The sequence below is a fragment of the Macrobrachium rosenbergii genome, chromosome 51 (assembly GCF_040412425.1).
Source record: "Macrobrachium rosenbergii isolate ZJJX-2024 chromosome 51, ASM4041242v1, whole genome shotgun sequence".
NCBI classification, from domain to species: Eukaryota; Metazoa; Arthropoda; class Malacostraca; order Decapoda; family Palaemonidae; genus Macrobrachium; species Macrobrachium rosenbergii.
The window spans coordinates 51,549,084-51,568,653 of NC_089791.1; the positions used below are offsets into that span (position 1 = coordinate 51,549,084).

General features: G+C 33.4%; 1 protein-coding gene and 1 long non-coding RNA gene across 3 annotated transcripts in view; one reads left to right on the plus strand and one right to left on the minus strand.

Annotated features, from left to right (window-relative positions):
- LOC136833402 (uncharacterized) overlaps positions 1-10,045 on the minus strand; it is a 132,177-nt gene extending 122,132 nt beyond the window's left edge. The window contains exon 1 of the long non-coding RNA XR_010851458.1: positions 9,935-10,045. This is a non-coding gene — a long non-coding RNA (uncharacterized lncRNA). The remainder of the gene's footprint in view (positions 1-9,934) is intronic.
- The window catches only part of LOC136833401 (spondin-1-like), a 280,634-nt gene extending 263,533 nt beyond the window's left edge, over positions 1-17,101 (plus strand). Inside the window, exons 5-10 of one of the 2 annotated variants that reach the window (XM_067095504.1) lie at positions 3,827-4,006; positions 5,645-5,746; positions 7,650-7,724; positions 14,042-14,317; positions 15,100-15,409; positions 16,478-17,101. In XM_067095504.1, coding sequence (XP_066951605.1) covers positions 3,827-4,006; positions 5,645-5,746; positions 7,650-7,724; positions 14,042-14,317; positions 15,100-15,409; positions 16,478-16,677 — 1,143 coding nt within the window. In that variant the 3' untranslated portion in view covers positions 16,678-17,101. The remainder of the gene's footprint in view (positions 1-3,826; positions 4,007-5,644; positions 5,747-7,649; positions 7,725-14,041; positions 14,318-15,099; positions 15,410-16,477) is intronic. The other variant, XM_067095505.1, reaches the window with a different exon arrangement.
- Positions 17,102-19,570: the final 2,469 nt, after the last annotated feature.

The window sequence follows — 19,570 nt, forward strand, 5'->3', positions numbered from 1 at the left end:
GTGAGGTTCCCTTTGGTGGGGCTAGGGATGGTGGTTGGAGGAAGGGAGGGAGAGGGGAGGGTGGAGGGCGAGGACGAGATCTAGAAGACAAGGGGGGAGCGGGGTAGGCTTGAATGAATGTCTGAGCGCTAGAGAGGTTGGTGGGGGTGGGATGAGGGGAGGAAGACGAGGAGGACGAATTCGACATCTAGAAGGGGGAGCAAGGAATGGGCATTACTGAATCTGGTATGCTCCTATACAGATCGAGTTTTTTTTTTTTTTTTTTGCTAAGAACATATCTTAAGAGAAGAAGCTAAATAAGGCGAATATACAAAAATATGGAAGTGTTTTTTTTTTTTCAAGAACATTTTCTATAGAATAAGCCAAGGCGAATAGAAAAAATATGGAATTTTTTTCCTAAGAATATTTTTAGAGAATAAGCTAAATGGGGCGAATAGAAAAAAAATGTGGAAGTGGTTTTCTCTAAAAACATCTGCCAAGAGAATGAGCTAAATAAAGCGAATATGAAAAAATATGGAAGTTTTTTCCATAAAGATCTTTAGAGAAGAAACTAAATAAGGACATTAAAAAATAATATAAAACAGGAAGAATAATCGACCTGCGATTTTTATTACCTTCAGAAAAATCAAGGCAATGATACATGTCAAGTGAAGGACAGCAACGGGAAAATATAAGAGGATGAGTGATAAGTAATGAGAATAATTAATTTGTGAACATGAAGAAAAAGCAGTAAATAAGAAAATGCAGAAGGCAGAAAGCTGAAAATTAAAAATCATGAATATATGAATATGACAAGTAAACGAAAGTCTCGTAAATTTAAAACTTAAGCAATGGAGAAAAGATTAATTGAAAATATTCAAGAGGAACAAAATTTACGCAAGTAAATGAACTAAATGTTTCCATTGCCCAAATGAATGCGAATTCAGTCATTTTAATTTATCACGTTTCATTATTTGAGTCAAAGTAGAATTAACCGATTATGTTGGGGTTACAGAGGACATCTAAATAATATATGACATTTAAATGGAATAACGCTTTTGGACGTAATGTAATTAAGAGTGATTTTGGAAATGACTATGATAGCTCGTTGCGTTTATCATATTTCATGAGATCTGGAATCATAAGTTTAACTTCATTTTTATTTTGTGATCGATTATAGAAATACTATATATATATATATATATATATATATATATATATATATATATATATATATATATATATATATATATATATATATATATATATACACATATACTATATATATAATATATATATATGTGTATAAACTTATACATTACATACATACATACATATATATATAAATGTATATATATATATATATATATATATATATATATATATATATATATATATATATATATATGTACATTATCTGTACAAGGAAAAACAAACATGGTATTAATTAGACAGAATTTAAGGAAATAATGTTTTGTACAGATTTCGTAGGACGAGATTCAATAATCATGTATAATTAGAAAGGCTGTGATAACTTATTAAATATCATCTGGGTTCATTTAAAGTGAACAAAATATCAATGAAGGGTACATTAAAACAGGTGGGTTAGTATTACCATTGTTTGTCAAGATACACAATATAAACACACACATACTGTACGTGTGTATATATATATATATATATATATATATATATATATATATATATATATATATATATACATATATATACAGTATATATGTGTGTGTGTGTGTAATATATATACTATATATATATATATATATATATATATATGTATATATATATGTAAGTGCATATATACATATATATAAATATATATGTATATATAATGTATATACACACACATACAGACATATATCTATATACATACATATTTATATATATATATATATATATATATATATATATATATATATATATATATATATATAAATAATTATAATTATATATATATATATATAGATTCCACTCAGGAGAGGAAGATAATGATGTCAACCAGGTCCAAGCTACTCCATTATTTGTTTGTTTGTTATAATTAAATGATATTTGTTTCAATACAGCACTAACCGCCCACAAATATTGTTTTTCTAAATTCTCCCTTCTTACAATTGCCGCAAAAGGCTACGATCCCACATCTGAGTTGTCTAAATTGCAGGTACCTTCGTCACTACTTAAGTTAATTGAGGTACAATGGGATAAATTGTTCCTTTCTGGCTCAAGAACGAACTTGAGATTACTTAAGTGTGCTTTCAGCAATACCATGAGAACCGAAGGAGAGAGAGAGAGAGAGAGAGAGAGAGAGAGAGAGAGAGAGAGAGATTAAACTGTTCCTTTCTGGCTCAAGAACGAACTTGAAATTAAAATGTATCAGTAATACTGGCTCAAGAGAGAGAGAGAGAGAGAGAGAGAGAGAGAGAGATTAAACTGTCTCTTTCTGGCTTAAGAATGAACTTGAGATTGCTTAAATGTGCTATCAGTAATACCTTGAGAACCGAAGGAGAGAGAGAGAGAGAGAGAGAGAGAGAGAGAGAGAGAGAGAGAGAGAGTACAATAGAAGTGCAACGAATCGTAAAACTGTAACGGAAAACTGACGCCCAATGGAATAAATCTGCAGACACTAATTGATTGATTTGATATCAGAACCTGACGTACTATACTACCACTGTCACAGATGCCTAAAATAACTCGCTCGCTGTTATAAAGTAACCTCAACTTACCGGACTCCTGCACTTTTCAGTTACCGCACTATGAGTATCTTTCCCTATGCTACCATTTTACATGTGATACATTTTTACATATATCTCTTAAATTGAGTCCAATGTGTAAAGTGCAGGTTAGTTTAGGGTGGGAGTTTGTATAATTGCTATTAGGCTAGCTGTGGGATATCTAGAAAATATTTTAAGGTATCTAGAAAATCTTGTAAGATATTTAGAAAATCTTGTAGGATATCTAGAAAATATTGTAGGATATCTAGAAAATCTTGCAGGGTATCTAGAAAATATTGAGGCTATCTAGAAAATATTGTAGCACATCTAAAAAAAATTGTAGAATATCTGAAAAATATTATACGATATCTAGAAAATACTGTAGGACATCTAGTAAATATTGTAGAATATCTAGAAAATATTATAGGATGTCTAGAAAATATTGTAGAATATCTACAAAATATTATAGGATATCTAGAAAATACTGTAGGATATCTAGAAAAATTCAAGTGCAACCTATAATGTAGGGTTTTTGTTCCTTAATGGACTTTACTGCTTATCAGAAAGGCCAGACCCCCAAAAAAGCGGTAAAAGTGTAATAGGAACATGTTAAGAAGCCTTGCTAAGCCCCCTCCAACATCTGGCCTTTCTGATAAGCAAAAAGTTCGTGAAGCAACAAAGACGCTGTATTATATCCCGCACTTGAATATTTTCCAGACATCTTACAGCTAAGAGCAATTCTACAGTTTCTACCATAAACTTGGTTCTGTAAAATGAAGCTTGACGCCTTTGTTCTATAGACTGGAATTCGAATGTAAAATTTAGGCCAAAGGCCAAGCGCTGGGACCAACGAGGTCATTCAACGCTGAAAAAAAATGTTGAAACAATTGTTGTTAGAGGGTGGAAAGCAAGATGGAAGAAAGGGAATATGAATGGAGGTGAAGTGACAAGGAATGAAAGGGGCTGCAGCTAAGGACCGAAAGGACGCTGCTAAGAAACTGATGTGTTGCCTACAGTGCACCGCGTGAGGTGCACTGACGGCACTAACCCCCTAATGGGGGCTTTGTTTTATGCCTGACGAACACCTTTTAACGACCCCCCTTTTTCGGATACGATTCCAGGTGGACCCCATGGACGCTGGAACGGACAACGGCCTCACCTTCACGTCACCGAACTGGCCAACGAGTCCTCCGGAGAAGATCTTCCGGATCACGAGTCTCTATCCCAACCATCCGGCACATTCCTTCTACTATCCCACGCTCCGGCACCTTCCTCGTATTGCTACCTTTACCATTACTAAGGTGAGTCACTTCTTGTTTTAGTCATTTTTTTATTTTTTTATTTTTTCTTTCTGCTTTAGCTATATGCAATGCCTGTGTAGCTTCAAGTTTGAAATTTATGTTTTGTTATATTTGTTTTTTTTAAAAGGTTAATTCTTAGCAGTGATCTGTTCTACTAGTGTCTTGACTTCAAATTTGCGTTTATGTGTGTGTATGTGTGTATATATATATATATATATATATATATATATATATATATATATATATATATATATATATATATATATATATATATATATATATACTGTATATATGTAGAATCTACTGGTCACTTTTTAAGATACATATGTAATTTCATCTTCTCGAATTCTTCGCGATTTTTGGACACGCTTATCACTACTAAGCCTTAAGATCCAAGCGCAAGGAATATGAAGATATTATGATGTCCGGTAGCGGGAAACGAACCCGGATTCGATTATGGAACCCGGGTTCGTTTCCCTTTGACATCATAATATCTTCATATTTACTTGCACTTCTGGATCTTTTAAACTTTGTAATGACAAGCGTGTCCAAAAAAGCTCGAAGACTTCGAGAAGTTAAGAGGGCATTGCAGCTATTACAATTACACACACACACACACACACACACACACACACATACATATATATATATATATATATATATATATATATATATATATATATATATATATATATATATATATATATATATATATATATATATATATATATATATATATATATATATATATATATATATATATACGTATATTATACAATATATATATATATGTACGTATTTCATACATGTTACTATATTTTTCAATAGTTATGTTTACATTTTTTCTGTTTCATTTTGTGTCATAGTGTCAAAATTGATTTTGGGTTTAATTTTGTATTTTCTATCAATTACATATAAGTGAATGTTTTCATGTACACAATAAAATGTTAAATTTCACTACTAATGAAAATGTACAATTTTTCAGCTAGATTAATCTGTAGTATCTGATATAGAATCGGAAATTCGAAATATCTGATTGACAACAAAATAAATATAATTTTTAAAAGATATTCTATAGTGCATATGGTCCAAAAATAATTTTAAATATTTCACTGATATAAATCCCTAAAGTAACCTGAGCAACCTAGAGTGCTCAAGACCTAAAAAAATTTAGTATTTCGTTCGCATACTTTGCCAAGTTGCAGGATTTTCGTCCAAATGCCTAAAAATATAATTTTTGTTTCGCTGATATACTGTATATAATTGCAACTTTTTCGTCCAAATAACCACAAATGTCATTTTTGTTTCGTTATCATACTCTATAAAGTTGCAACTTTTTCGTCCGAATAACTAAACGTCATTTTGGTTTCGTTCACATATTCTATATATTTGCAACTTTTTCGTCCAAATAACTTTAACGTATTATTTTTGTTTCGTTCACATCCTCTATACATTTGGAACTTTTCCGTCCAAATAACTACAAATGTCATTTTTGTTTCGTTAACATACTGTAAAATTGCAACTTTTTCTTCCAAATAACTGAACGTATTATTATTGTTTCCTTCCCAAACTCTATACAGTCGCAACTTTCTCGTCCAAATAACTACAAATGTTCTTTTTGTCTTTGGCCAAAAACAGATGAAGGAATACAAACTGAGCGAAGATTTCGACAACTCTATCAAGGCTCCCTACGACCTCGTTAACCTGGAGGACATAGCCTACAAACACTACTTCGACCACGTAAGTTTTGACAAACTCTTGGTCCTAAGAATGGCTGAGTAAATGGTTAAGAAGTTACCCTTTTAAAATCCGTCATTTCTCTTTCTCAAGCACAGCTATTTCATCCATTCAAATTCAGCGTGTTTCTGAACAGAAGCTACCTGTCTCTGAAGTTCATCATGAATTTGGCTATGGATAACCATGTAATGAATTTAAAAACAATATGATCCATCCAAAAGTTTTAAGTTTCTTTACAGTAGCTACCTGGCTCTGAAGTGCATCATGACTTTGTTGATGAATAACAAAGTAATTATTTTAAAACCATCATGACTCTGAGGGCAGTTCAATTAAGACTTGTCTAAGTACCAAGGGTATTAAACCGGTATGCACCCACCTACGTGTCACCTCCGAGGTGTTACTACTAAACATGGCGGAAGCTCAATGGGACGCCGTGTTTAGTACTCGCCCCTCGGAGATCAAGGTATTATATACACCCATTTCTATATATTTTTATATATTAATAAACGATATCTCTGATCCCCGAGGGGCTAGGGCTAAACACGGCGTCCCATTGAGCTTCCGCCAGCTTGAGTACTAACACCTTGTAGGTGACGCGTAGTCGGATACATGCCAGGTTAATACCAGGAACAAGTACGTGCATGTCTGTCACGACTCTATAAGGAATCAGTTATTAACTCGCGCAAGTGTATTCTAAATTACGCAGCTGAATAACCAGCCCACTAAGTCTTCTTCTAAATTAAACCAAAGCAAGCTACGAAAATCAGTTATGGTTCTGTTTCACAGAGGGCAATGCAACTCGATTCAATTTCGCATGACTTTTTTTCTTACGCAATCATCTTAACTCTATCATGAATTTTCCCATGATGTGGCTCAAAATGCAACTCAAATCCATCATAAGTTTATTTTGATTAACTAAATCATCTTTCAAGTTTTAGTAATAATCTTATGACTATTTTCTTTTCTGGACATAACATTTCAACGTTGGGTTGTAATAACTGAATAACGAAGCAATTTTACGACCATTGGCTATTTAATATGGCTTTTCCATAGGCAAGAAATGCTCTTAACAACCAAATTAAACTAGTATTATTTGCTTGCACGTGTAGTGCTCGCGTACGCAGATTTTTTTGGCCAATTTTGCAAGTAATAAACTTGCTGGAATATCCCAGTCTCTTTTCCACCGTATTAATTGGAAAGTATTACAAAGGAAATCAGAGTATGACCAAATTCTGTAGTTTGTAACCTACCTGGGCACAGGTAAGCACATCCTACCTTTGGGTTAGCACACCCCACCTTTGAGTAAGGCCTAAAAAGTCAGGTATGGGGTCAGTAATGAAATTACCTGGCTCAGGCCTGTGGGCTTAAATTTCTAGAGCCACATTTATCTCCATTTCTCAGCTGTGCCCCCTGAATTAGAACAGACAGGTTTTGCTGAACAAAATTCCTTTACTCTTTTATTTTCTAAATAATTTTTTTGTTTTGTGAAAGTCAGTGACAGTTATTCCCCGAATTCCGTGTGTAAGTTATTTTATATTTATGATGTTACATTATATTTTTGTTCTTGACCACAGACAGTATTTATTACCCGTGACAGTTTCTGAAGATTAAGAGGGTCGCTGTTGTGAAAATATTCATAAAAATATATTATAAGCTTGTTGTATTTAGCAATTAAATCTCTATTGGCAACCCTGAGTGTACCTTCTTCACAAACCCCAAATAAAAAAGGTTGACATTTGACAGCCTCACAGTAGCAACAGTCAAAAAAGTCACATACACATACACACACACACAACCACACAAACTAATGCAGACTGTAGATTTTGCCAGCGCTGATTTTCCTCACATGAAAAATACAAAATAGGCCTGTGTGAGTCTGAGGTGGAGTTTTTGCTCTTCTCGCCAGAATGTGTGGTATAATGAACAAAAACCACCCAAATCTGGGGAGGTGGACGAGAAACCGCTCAACGACAGGGAAAAGGTAAGACTTTAGACGACCTCAGGTGAACGACGTGTGTCAGTCATATTTTCCTTGTAGCTGGTGGAGTCCTTTAGAGAAATGCCTTTTGTTAGATGGAGATTTTGTCGTGTTTTGTGTTGAGTGCTGTGTTCGGTATTATTGATTGTATGTATGTATGTATGTACAGTATGTATGTATGTGTATATATATATATATATATATATATATATATATATATATATATATGTGTGTATATATATATACATTTTACCCACATTTATTATACATATATATATACAAACATATACAGTATATTATACTGTATATTTATATATATATATATATTATATATATATATATATATATATATATTATATATATATATATATATATATATATATATATATATATTATATATATAAATTATATATATATATATATATATATATATATATATATATACTATATTTATATATTATATGTATACTGTATATCTGACACGTGCATACATACATGTCATTGTATATCTATACACATACATAGTTTGTGTGTGATGTGTATGTATATGTATACAATTAACATCTCTCCTTTTGTCTAAAAGTCATTAATTCCTTGTGTTAGAGAGAATGCTTTCTGGCTAATCCCCGAGTGCTGTAATTCTTGTCGTTTTGTAATAGTTATCTCTTAACAGCAAAATTCTATTTCCTTTGAAAGAAATTGTCTTAAGGGAGAAACAAAAGAAGGAACTATAGCCACATCTACCCACTGAATGTATAAGATAATTCGTTATCTTTGCTTCTACTTGAACTGTTTATATTGAAGTTTCACGAGCTCCGGGTTTACCTACCTGACATAAACTTTTCCATTCACGTCTACTAGCACGTTCATGCTTTCTCAATACCAAGGACGTTTTGTTGAAATATGCTTCCATGCTTACGTTCTAAGTCTCCATTTTTTCTTCATAACAAGTTTTCTAAATCTTAAATTTTTCTTTTGTGAGTCTATCCTCTACATGATCTTTATAAAACCAGAACACATAACCACGTTTTATGTCGTTTCAAGAGTTTCAACCTACCTTTCATATTTATGCTTTTCATTATCATTATTCATTCTTACTCTTGATATACTTTATAACAATGTTATACAAATTTTGCAGAGTTCCTTACAAACTCCACGATTCACCCATCTGACCTTACCCAAGACTCCCAAAACACTCCAAGGGAGTTCTAATATATATATATATATACATATACATATACATATATATACATATATATACACACATATAGAATATATATATATATATATATATATATATATATATATATATATATATATATATATATATATATACATATATATATATATATATATATATATATATATATATATATATATATATATATATATATATATATATATACCTTTATAACTTTACTCTTACTAGAATTATTATTCAGGTCTCTCTGTCCTATTCTTTCACATTTCTCATCAACTTCTCCTTACAGTCATTCATATAAACTAAGTAATCTACGAAATTACATTTCACAACCTCAACTCATACCTTGTACATTAGCTCCCGCATTTATTTTTACATCAGATATACATAATTTTAACTTACACTAAAAAAAATCACTCATTTCTTACTTAATCTCTCACAAGTTTCACTTTCAGAAAACAAATTCTTGTTCGTTCTGAACAAACTTACCGTTCACACCATATATCCTCTATACTCCTTGCTTTCCACTGTTATCCGTTTTATCATCAATTGCCTTCTAGCTTGAATATACATGGCTACGCTTCACATACCGTTAAGAATAAACACAGACGCCATGACATATAGCTATCAATTCTTCTCATTTCAATGGAACAGTAGCTGACAAATTTTATTTGTTTTCCCGTCTACCAGTCGGATTTCCATATTTTACAAAATTTTACAAAATTTATCCAAAAAAAAACTATTATCAATTGTGTTACACTTAAAAATTGTATTACACTTAAAATACCTATTACTAATATGCAAATATTTTTCGACAAATGGTGCGGTGTACTATAGTATAACTATAAACTATATTTTTCAACTCACTTTCGTACTGTAGCAATAAAATATGAAACTTGAAATCCTTAATATAGGTTCATTACATAAGCTTCACAAACAACGTCTTCACAGAAATGTTCAAAATTTGTCAGGTATAAATGAAATTAAATTTTCTCTTTACGAAAATACTCACATTGTTGATTTCTTAGCGGACGCATAGTGAACCATTTCCCCTCAGACTTGACCCCAAAGTCTGTTGCAAGTTTCTTCGAGTCGAGTTCTAGGATGTAGTGGTATGTTCCTAGGATACGAAAGATATTATTAATTTTCTACTAAGATATGGAAGATATAATCTTTAATTTGCTCCTGGGACATGAAAGGTATAATCGCTAATTTGCTCATGGGATAAGAAAGACATGATACTTAATTTTCTGCTAAAATTGGAAAGATATAATCGTTAATTTGCGCCTAGCACATGAAAGATATAATGCTTAATTTTTTACTAAAATATGAAAGGTATAATCCTTAATTTGCTCCTGGGATATGAAAGATATAATCGTCAATTTGCCAGGATATGAAAGATATAATCATTAATTTGCTCCAATCATATGAAAGATATGATCCATAATTTGCTTCAAGGATATGAAGGATATGATCGTTTATTTACTCCCAGGATATGAAAGATATAATCTTTAATTTGCTCTTAGGATATGAAAGATATAATCCTTAATTTGCTCATAGGATATGAAAGATATAAGCCTTAATTTAATCCCAGGATATGAAAGATATAATCCTTAATTTGCTCCTAGGGTATGAAAGATATAATCCTTAATTTGCTCCTAGGATATGAAAGATATAATCCTTAATTTACTCCTAGGATATGAAAGATATAATCCTTAATTTGCTCCAAGGATATGAAAGATATAATCGTCAATTTGTTCCTGGGATATGGAGGATATAATCCTTAATTTGCTACTAAGATATGAAAAATATAATAATTAAATTTCTACTAAAATATGATAGATGTAATCGTTAATATGCTCCTAGGATATGAAAGATATAATGGTTAATCGTCATATCAAAATCGGGAACCATTCTAGGGGCAAATTTTTCGCTGAAATACAATATCAACGAAGGCGCCAATCTTAAACGTACAAAACAAAATCCTATATACAGAATTTTGCCCAGTGCATTTCAAGGAAAAATAAAACATTACCATAATTAAATATAAACTACTATTTGATAATATCTCGCACAGCAGAGAACACTAGAGTATCAAAAATACTCTTCTTTAGAATGTACTGAATTATTCCCACTGAAAAATTAAATGAAAAAAATATGCGACACTTGTTTAAACAAATGAGGCTTTTTGTATGCACTGGATGTGAGAAGGACCAGATAAAATTAGGAATTTATTTCGTTTTTTCTTGTGTAATAAGGAAAGAGCATTACTTTGATTTTACTAAAAAAAATGCTATTACTATAATGCTGATTGTGTTTTTTCGACGTGATTCTCCTAATTCTGTGTAAGTGTTTAGCATCTGTATTCAATGGTCTCCCCATTTTTAAATGGGTACCAACATCTGCTGGAGCCGTGAAGGAAATGAGCGTGGGGCTAGCAACCGCACTCCTAAATAATATATATATATATACTGTATATATACATATATATATATTATATATATATATATGTATATATATATATATATATATATATATATATATATATATGTGTATATATATATATACATATATATATGTGTGTGTGTGTGTGTGTGTGTGTGTGTGTGTGTGTGTGTGTGTGTGTGCAAAGAAATTATGGTACCCAAGAAAGTTTGGTCCAAAAGGAAGCATTTTGCAACGAGGTACTACAAAGTCTCATGAAGGTTTCATTCTCTGTTCCCTGAAACGATCCTCATCAGACGACAATTGGTAGATAATTGACTGTTGTTCATCGCCTGCGTGTCAAATCTCGTTTCATCTCCTCATCGAAATGTTGTTGTTGATCCAGCTGTTTCTTCCTGTAGTGAGACCTCTGTGTGATGATGTCATGCAAAAGTAGCATCGGATGCTTAGCCTAGACTACTTCCATTTCAGATCTGGCTGTACTGAAGCTTTACCAATGACATTTACCCTTTATTCTTAGTCATTCGTTTGCTTTATCGCTTTACGTTTACCCCTTTATTCTTAGTCATTCGTTTGCTTCATCTCTTTATTTGTACCTTTTCACATTTTGTGTTTTTGTGGTTAGTTTTAGGGAGAATGAATTCTTGTCAACCCTCGCTGAGATGGTGTCTAAAACGCCCCCAAAAGATATCATGCTGAAAACGTTCATATTTTTATGAGAATGACATAGTTAATGATGGTTGACGTTGCATGACGTATTAGACAGAATAGATCACTGGTCCTGATATTGATATATATATACTCGTATATATATATATATATATATATATATATATATATATATATATATATATATATACTGTATATATATTTTATACATATATACATATATATATATATACATATACATATATATATATATATATATATATATACACATACATACATATAGTTTATTAGTTTTCTAAATTTATTCCTTGATAAAAGGCTGGGAGGGGAGGGGAAGGGGGAGGGGGAGACCATAAAGGTTGAAGAATTGGAACCAGATTTAGAAAAAAATCGCAAAATTGATAACCGCATTCTCGCAGTTTGATTTACCTGGCTGTCAACACCTACAAACAAAAATTCGAAATTAAATAAGGCTATTCTGCCCTTTTTTTTTTTTTTCTATCTTTTCAACTGACTAACACGATGTACTTGTCCGTCTATCAGAGCAGTGAACCTGCAGCCGTGCATGTCTCTGTATATGCAATATGCAATCCCTGCATGCATTTGATGTGATTTTGAAGTTGACGGATGTGCTGTGTGTCAAAATCTTGCAACAGAGTCCATGGCATATGAAATTACTTTTTCCCTTCCGTAGTTACACTTTCAGTACATTGGACGTCGTTTGTGTTTTCCAAAAAAAAATAATAATAATAATAATAATAATAATAAAGTAAAAGGAAAGATATGAAACGCTGCAAATATTAATTCAGGATCATTTCATTTCTAAGCAAGCGCTTACCAAAAACAATTAATACTTCGTTTTAAGAAAACAATTATAACTGATATTTTATAAAAAAAAAAATATCAATATGGATAACCTAATTAAGACAATATATTATTACGCGCGTTCCAAAAAAGTAATATTTCAATTTAAGGAAGCAATTATAATGAATATTTCAATTAAAAAATACTTATTCGGAAGTCTAATTAAGACAATAGTGTACTAAGCGCTTTCCTCCCCCCCCAAAATGTAATACTTCGTTTTAAGAAAACAATAATGGATATTTATATCGAATAGTCTAATTAAGACAATCTAATATTAAGCGTTTCCAAAAAAAATTAATAATACTTCGAATAAGCTAATTAAGACGATATAATAATCGCTTTAAAAAATTTTTAATACACCGTTTTAAGAACACATTATAATGGATATTTTAATACAAAATATTTTTTATAAATGGTCTAATTAGGACAATATAGTATTAGGCGCTTTCCAAAAACAATTAACACTTCGTTTTAAGAAAACATTGTAATGGATATTTTATAGTAAAAATAATTATTATAAGACAATATAGTATTAAGCTGTTCCAAAAACAATTATTAGTACTTCGTTTTCAGAAAATAATTAAAATTAATATTTTATAGTAAAAATAATTAAGGATAGTCTTTCCAAAAACAATTAATACTTCGTTTTAAGAAAACAATTATAATTAATATTTTAATGAAAAATATTTATTATAAATAGTCTCATAGAATATACAGCAGTAAAAGCCTCTCCCTGAAAAATTAAAACTACGTTTAAGGAAAATAATTATAATCAATATTTTAATAAAAAAATATCCATCATGAATACTCTAAGACAATATAGTATTAAGTACTTTCCAAAACAAAATTAACACTTCGTTCTAAGAAAATAATTATAATGGATATTTTAACAAAAAATATTTACTATGGATAGCTTAATTAAGACGATATTTCAATACTTCGTTTTAAGGACACTATTATAATGGGTATTTTACCATAAAAAATACTATGAATAGCCTAATTAGGACGAATATAGTATCAAGAGCTTTAAAAAAAATAATAATTCGTTATAAGAAAACGCCATAATCGATATTTCATAATAAAATAAATAATTATGATGAATAATAACTTCCAACACCTGTTTCCCATTTGACCCCAATAGAACCGCGTCTCCTACATCACTTCCGGAAGGAACTTCACGCCCAAGGGCGTAGTCGCTTCCAGCACGACCGCAAGCCCCACTACAACCACAACCACCACGACTCCGCTTCCTACAACCGAGGACCCACAACACGCCCACCACCGCCACCGCTCCCACCGGCTGCCCTCCGGCGAAACCACGACTCCGGAGTGGACAGTTACGGAGCCTGGAATCCATAACTCGCTGGAAAACGCCATTCCGCGTCCGAATACCCCGCCTCCGAGGGCATCCCAGAAAGTAGGTGGAAAAATGCAATTTGCTCTTTTCAAAACTACGATATTCACGATGATAACTGATCAGTATCGAACTTTGAAACTGGAAAATAACACAAACTGGAGAACAAATATATTTGTTCGCCAATCTGTGTTATTTTCCAGTTTCAAAATTCGCTACTGATCTGTTATCGTGAATATTGTAGTTTTAATCATTATACATGAATAAATTTGTTCCCCAATTTGTAACATTCATATTTGTGTTTTTCTCATAAGTCGTTTAGATTATCTTGTTCCAAAGGCTTCTTAATGAAGTAAATAATCAAGTGGGTGAGTTAATAGGCCGATGTTGAAACAATACAATAGACCTTACGTAGGGCAGCTGAAGAGCAAGAGCCCGTAATGTAATACGGAATTTAGGCCAAAGGCCATGAGCTGGTTCCTCTGATGAGGTCATTCAGCGAATTGAGAGTAAAACTGATTGATTGCTAGTTGCATTCTGAAACAATTGATAGGAGAGGGTCGAGGAAATTGAGTTGGAAGGAAGAGAATATGAATGCTTTTAGAGTAAAAGGAATGAAAGGGGTTGCAGCTAAGGGCCGAAGAAGGGACGCTGCAGTGCAACTGCGTGAGTTGCACTGAAAACACTACCCCCTGCGGAATCCCCTACGGGGGTAATATGTTATTAACGCAAACAAGTCATTTTTAACATGACCCCAAATTCACCCCTCTCTACTAAGCCTACCGAATGCACCCTCTCTCATAGGCCTATCTCCTAAACAACCAACCCTCCCCTTTACCCCACAGGGATCAGCCATGAGCAACTCCGTAGACGAAGACGACGACGAAACTGACGAGGACGAAGAGACCGCCCTGGAGGACGCCGAAGGCGGCGGGAGCGGTCCCAGCCACAGGGGCGGTGCTCCTGAGGGAGGCGGCGTGTCCAACCGCGGCCCTTCCTCACCCTACGGATCCCGGAACCGGCTGAGTTCCTCGAGTGCCATGGCGGTCATCGACGACATCGTCAAGAACATCCAGATGGAGCGGAGGGCCAAGAGGAAGCAGAAGCAGAAGAAGAAGGAGAGGAGGAGGCGCAGGAAGGGACTCAAGAAGATTCGTAAGTGTTGCGAGAGAGAGAGGAGAGAGAGAGAGAGAGAGAGAGAGAGAGAGAGAGAGAGAGAGAGAGAGAGAGAGATTCATTTCTACCATCGTATGCTGTAATCTCAACGTTCATGTGTAGAGAGTGAGAGAGAGAGAGAGAGAGAGAGAGAGAGAGAGAGAGAGAGAGAGAGAGAGAGAGAGAGACTCATTAACATCACTATGCATGCAATGATCTCAATGTTCGTATATGTGTGTTTGTTTGTGTGAGAGAGAGAGAGAGATTGATTTCAAGCGTCAGAGTGCGTGAGTGCGAGTGTGTGCTTGAGAGAGAGAGAGAGAGAGAGAGAGAGAGAGAGAGAGAGAGAGAGAGAATTTTATCAATTTCAGCTGCATGTGACCTACATATTTAATTGTTGTTTATTGTCAATGAACCTCAAAATCTCATGAGGTTTAGTCTAATAAAGCAGTTATTTTTCTACTTTTGTAATCATCATCCCTAGTCTTTTTGTTCACTCTTTTTTTTCCAATGTATTCAACATGCTGAGTTACTTATCTTTTCGAAGTACATGTTGCCATTCACTTGCGAATAAGACTTTTTTTCCACAGTCACTCCAGCTTCTCTCCACTATCATAATGTTGGGAGTTTACATATAGTTTTGTTACTCCTGCAGTCCCGTTACAATGGTTCCTCCTTCAAGCACTTAGAAACTTATTTTGATTTTTATCAGTCACTGCAGCTCCTTTTCACTCCCTTTAAATCTTGAATAGACAGCAATGTCACTGTTATTTATTCATTTATTTTTTCACCAGTCCCTGCAACTTCATTTTACTATCTTCATGTCTTAAATATTGCTTAGACAAGCAGTGTCACTTTTACTGATTCATTTATTTTTTTACCAATCTCTGCAACTTCTTTTTACTATCGTGTCTTGAATTTTGCTTAGGCATCTTTGTCTCTTTTAATATTAGTTTATCTTTTACCAATGTCTGCACTTCTTTTCACCATCTTCACGTCGTCAATTTTTAAATCTAGAATCTTGCTGAAAACAGCCGTATCACTCTCTCTCTTCCCCCGTGCTCCCAGGTCCTCCCCGCGACTGCCGCGTCTCCGAATGGTCCGAGTGGTCCCCCTGTAGCATCACCTGTGGCATTGGCGAACAGACCCGTACCCGGACCATTGTGAAACACGCCCGACGAGGTGGGAAGGTCTGCCCCGTCTTGGAGGAGACCACTTGGTGTGGGTCGGCAAGAGCTTGCCAGAGAGACTACTTCAACTGGTCGTAATCGGAAGAATGACGGAAGAGGAGGTAAAAAGAATGAAAGAAAGGGAATAAAGAAGAAATGAGAGAGAGACACACACAAGTGGAAAACAAGCGTGAGAACCAGAAACTGACAGAAGAGGAGGTAAAAAGAATGAAAGAAATGGAAAAATAGAAGAAATGGAGAGAGACGAAAGTGGAAAACAAGCGTGAGAGACAGAATTGGGTACAGAAATGGGTTCTTTCTCTTTCCGAGTCGACTGGGCTCGACGGAGGAAGGAAGGAATTCAATCCCACGCGGGGGAAGAGTTTAATAAAAGAGTTTAAACGCCGAAGTGGTATAGAGGAATTAGTCATTCTTCCCCAAAAACCTGCTTAGTGTAGACTTTTTTTATCCAGCAGTCAAGTTCTGGAAAACAATTGAGACACAAGAATTTCTTTTTTATATACATGATGTCTTTTATTATCATTATTATTTTTAGACGTTCTTCTTCTTCTTCTTCTCCTTCTTCTTTGGTTTGATTTGATATTGGAGAGGGTGTATTGCGAAAGATTTCTTCATTTTTATTATTATTAATTCGTCTAAGTTGGGTTTAGCGAATTTTAATACACACTCACTGGTCGGCAGTAAGTAGCTTGGTTTGTTCCTGTGCAAAAACAATTAACTGTTAATTATTTTATTATTTTATGTTTTCATTTTTCTGCCATTTACGAATTAGCTCGAAAATGGCGGACTTCCTTTGTGTCCTTGTAGTCGAATCACATGGAATCATGGTGGAATTATTCATGTCGATAGAATATTAAAAAAAAAAAAGTGATTTTGCATCTACGTAGTTTACTTGAAAATAAATGTCAGCATGATTTTTTTGTAGCCGAATAAGAAGCGATTTCATCTTAGGAGATTTGTAGGTTTGTATGTCAGTGTGCGTGGATTCCTTTCGTGACAAAAGATATTTCGCAAAATAAAAGGACTGACACTTCAGCACTGAAAAAGTTCGTTTATTGACGGCAAGTATGAACTTATCATTTACTGATTATACATACAAAAATGACGTCTTAAACCATGGCAATATTACGTTCTGCTATTCGAGAATTTATTGATTTTCAATTAAAGCACCGGGATAAATTCATTTCTCAATATTTTATTTATTCATTTTTTTTTTTTTTTTTTTAAAACAGGATTTTATTTTCTTCTGATTCTTTGTTCGTCATTCAATTTCGTTTTAACCTTTGGCGATTGTTTGCTACTGATAAACTTCGAGAGCAATCGAAAGTTTTCGTAAATTTTCAGCCTAGATATCATTTTGATCTAGATACTGACGTACCTTGATTTCATTACGAAAAGTATACTTTTTTTTTTTTTGCCGTACCAAGTGAATATCAATTATATTACTTCCCTTGTCGTCAGCTTATCCCAGCAATGAAGATACACGAGCTATAAAAGCACAGGCGATTTATCAATACATTTTCCTGTCATCGTCGAAAAAAAAAATCATCAGAGCACTGCCACGTTGATGAAATTCTTTCTTCAGGTGTGGATTCATATTAGTTCATTTCTACTTTATCTGAGTTATCGTTCAATCATTTCTTGAAAAGTGATTTACAGGATGTGGTGAAAACTATCTCACGGGGAAATCGCTTGGCATCTGATGGTCTTTCGTTTCACTGGCTTCGGATGAGCGAAAAAAAAAATGGTGCTTTTTGTAATTTAGATAACGACTGAATCTTGAAGGAGGACCAGTCCTTGAAAATTTGTTGCCAAAAGGGGGTTGAAAGTAGCGAATGAGAAACGAACAAAGTAACACCCAAAAGTATCACTCAAAAGTAACACCCAAAAGTAACACTCAAAAGCAACACCCAAGGCTCAGAAGTAAGGCCTACGAGGCTAAGAGGAAAACGCCTAGAGGCCTACGTAGGTTTATTAACTTCAGAAGGCCGAAAAGTAACGACAGAATCTCTGAATCGCTTTACTGAGACGTCACCACACCGGAGCAATCATAGCACGCCTGTGGCAAGGAACAAACACGTTTCATTCTTGTTTTTCTTAGCAATGTGTCCTTTTTAATAAAATATATAAAATGAAATAGTAATTTGGTGTCGAATTTAAATCTTCTTTCAGCATCTGACAAGCTCAGAAAATAACTAGGAGTCCTTGTATCTTTATTTTTTGAGGTATTTCGTGAAGGTGACCATTTGCTCTCGCGGAAATATTCACGAGTACTTTTGTTACGTATTGTGTAACTTTTTTTTTATTACAGAACTTTTTCAAGAAATATCACGCTTTGCTACAGTGGTCTTGTTTTTCTATGACATTAAGCTAATAGCTATACTATCAGTGCAAGTATTCTAATAATAATAATAATAATAATGATAATAATAATAATAATAATAATTAATAATAATAATAATAATATATATCTAGGCTTAACGACGTAGATAACTTGTAGTGTAACGGAGATGGATGGATACAGTACTATATATGAAGTCAACTTAATCGTAGGTGTCTTTTTCCTGCACACTCTAAAAAAAAAAAGCCACGCATGGGTTTAACGACATTAAAAAAATAAAAACAACTGTTTTTAGGATCAACGCTGTAAATAATCTGTAAATAAAAATATCTGAGGAAAAAATTGAATACAACTAATTTGCAGGTTTCTTTGGTCTAAGCGGTTATTGGCAGAAGTCAATGGACCCAAGATTATTATTATAAGTTATGATTAATTAATAACTCGACTTTCATTTAGGATTCTAATTGGCCTCTAGCAATATAAAAAACAAAATTACTAAGAATACGGATATTGTGTATTAATCTAAGCCATCCTTTTGAACCCTGAACACTGTTTTTTTTTCTCTCTCTCTCTCTCTCTCTCTCTCTCTCTCTCTCTGTCAAAATCCATTTTAATTGGCCCTCCAGCACA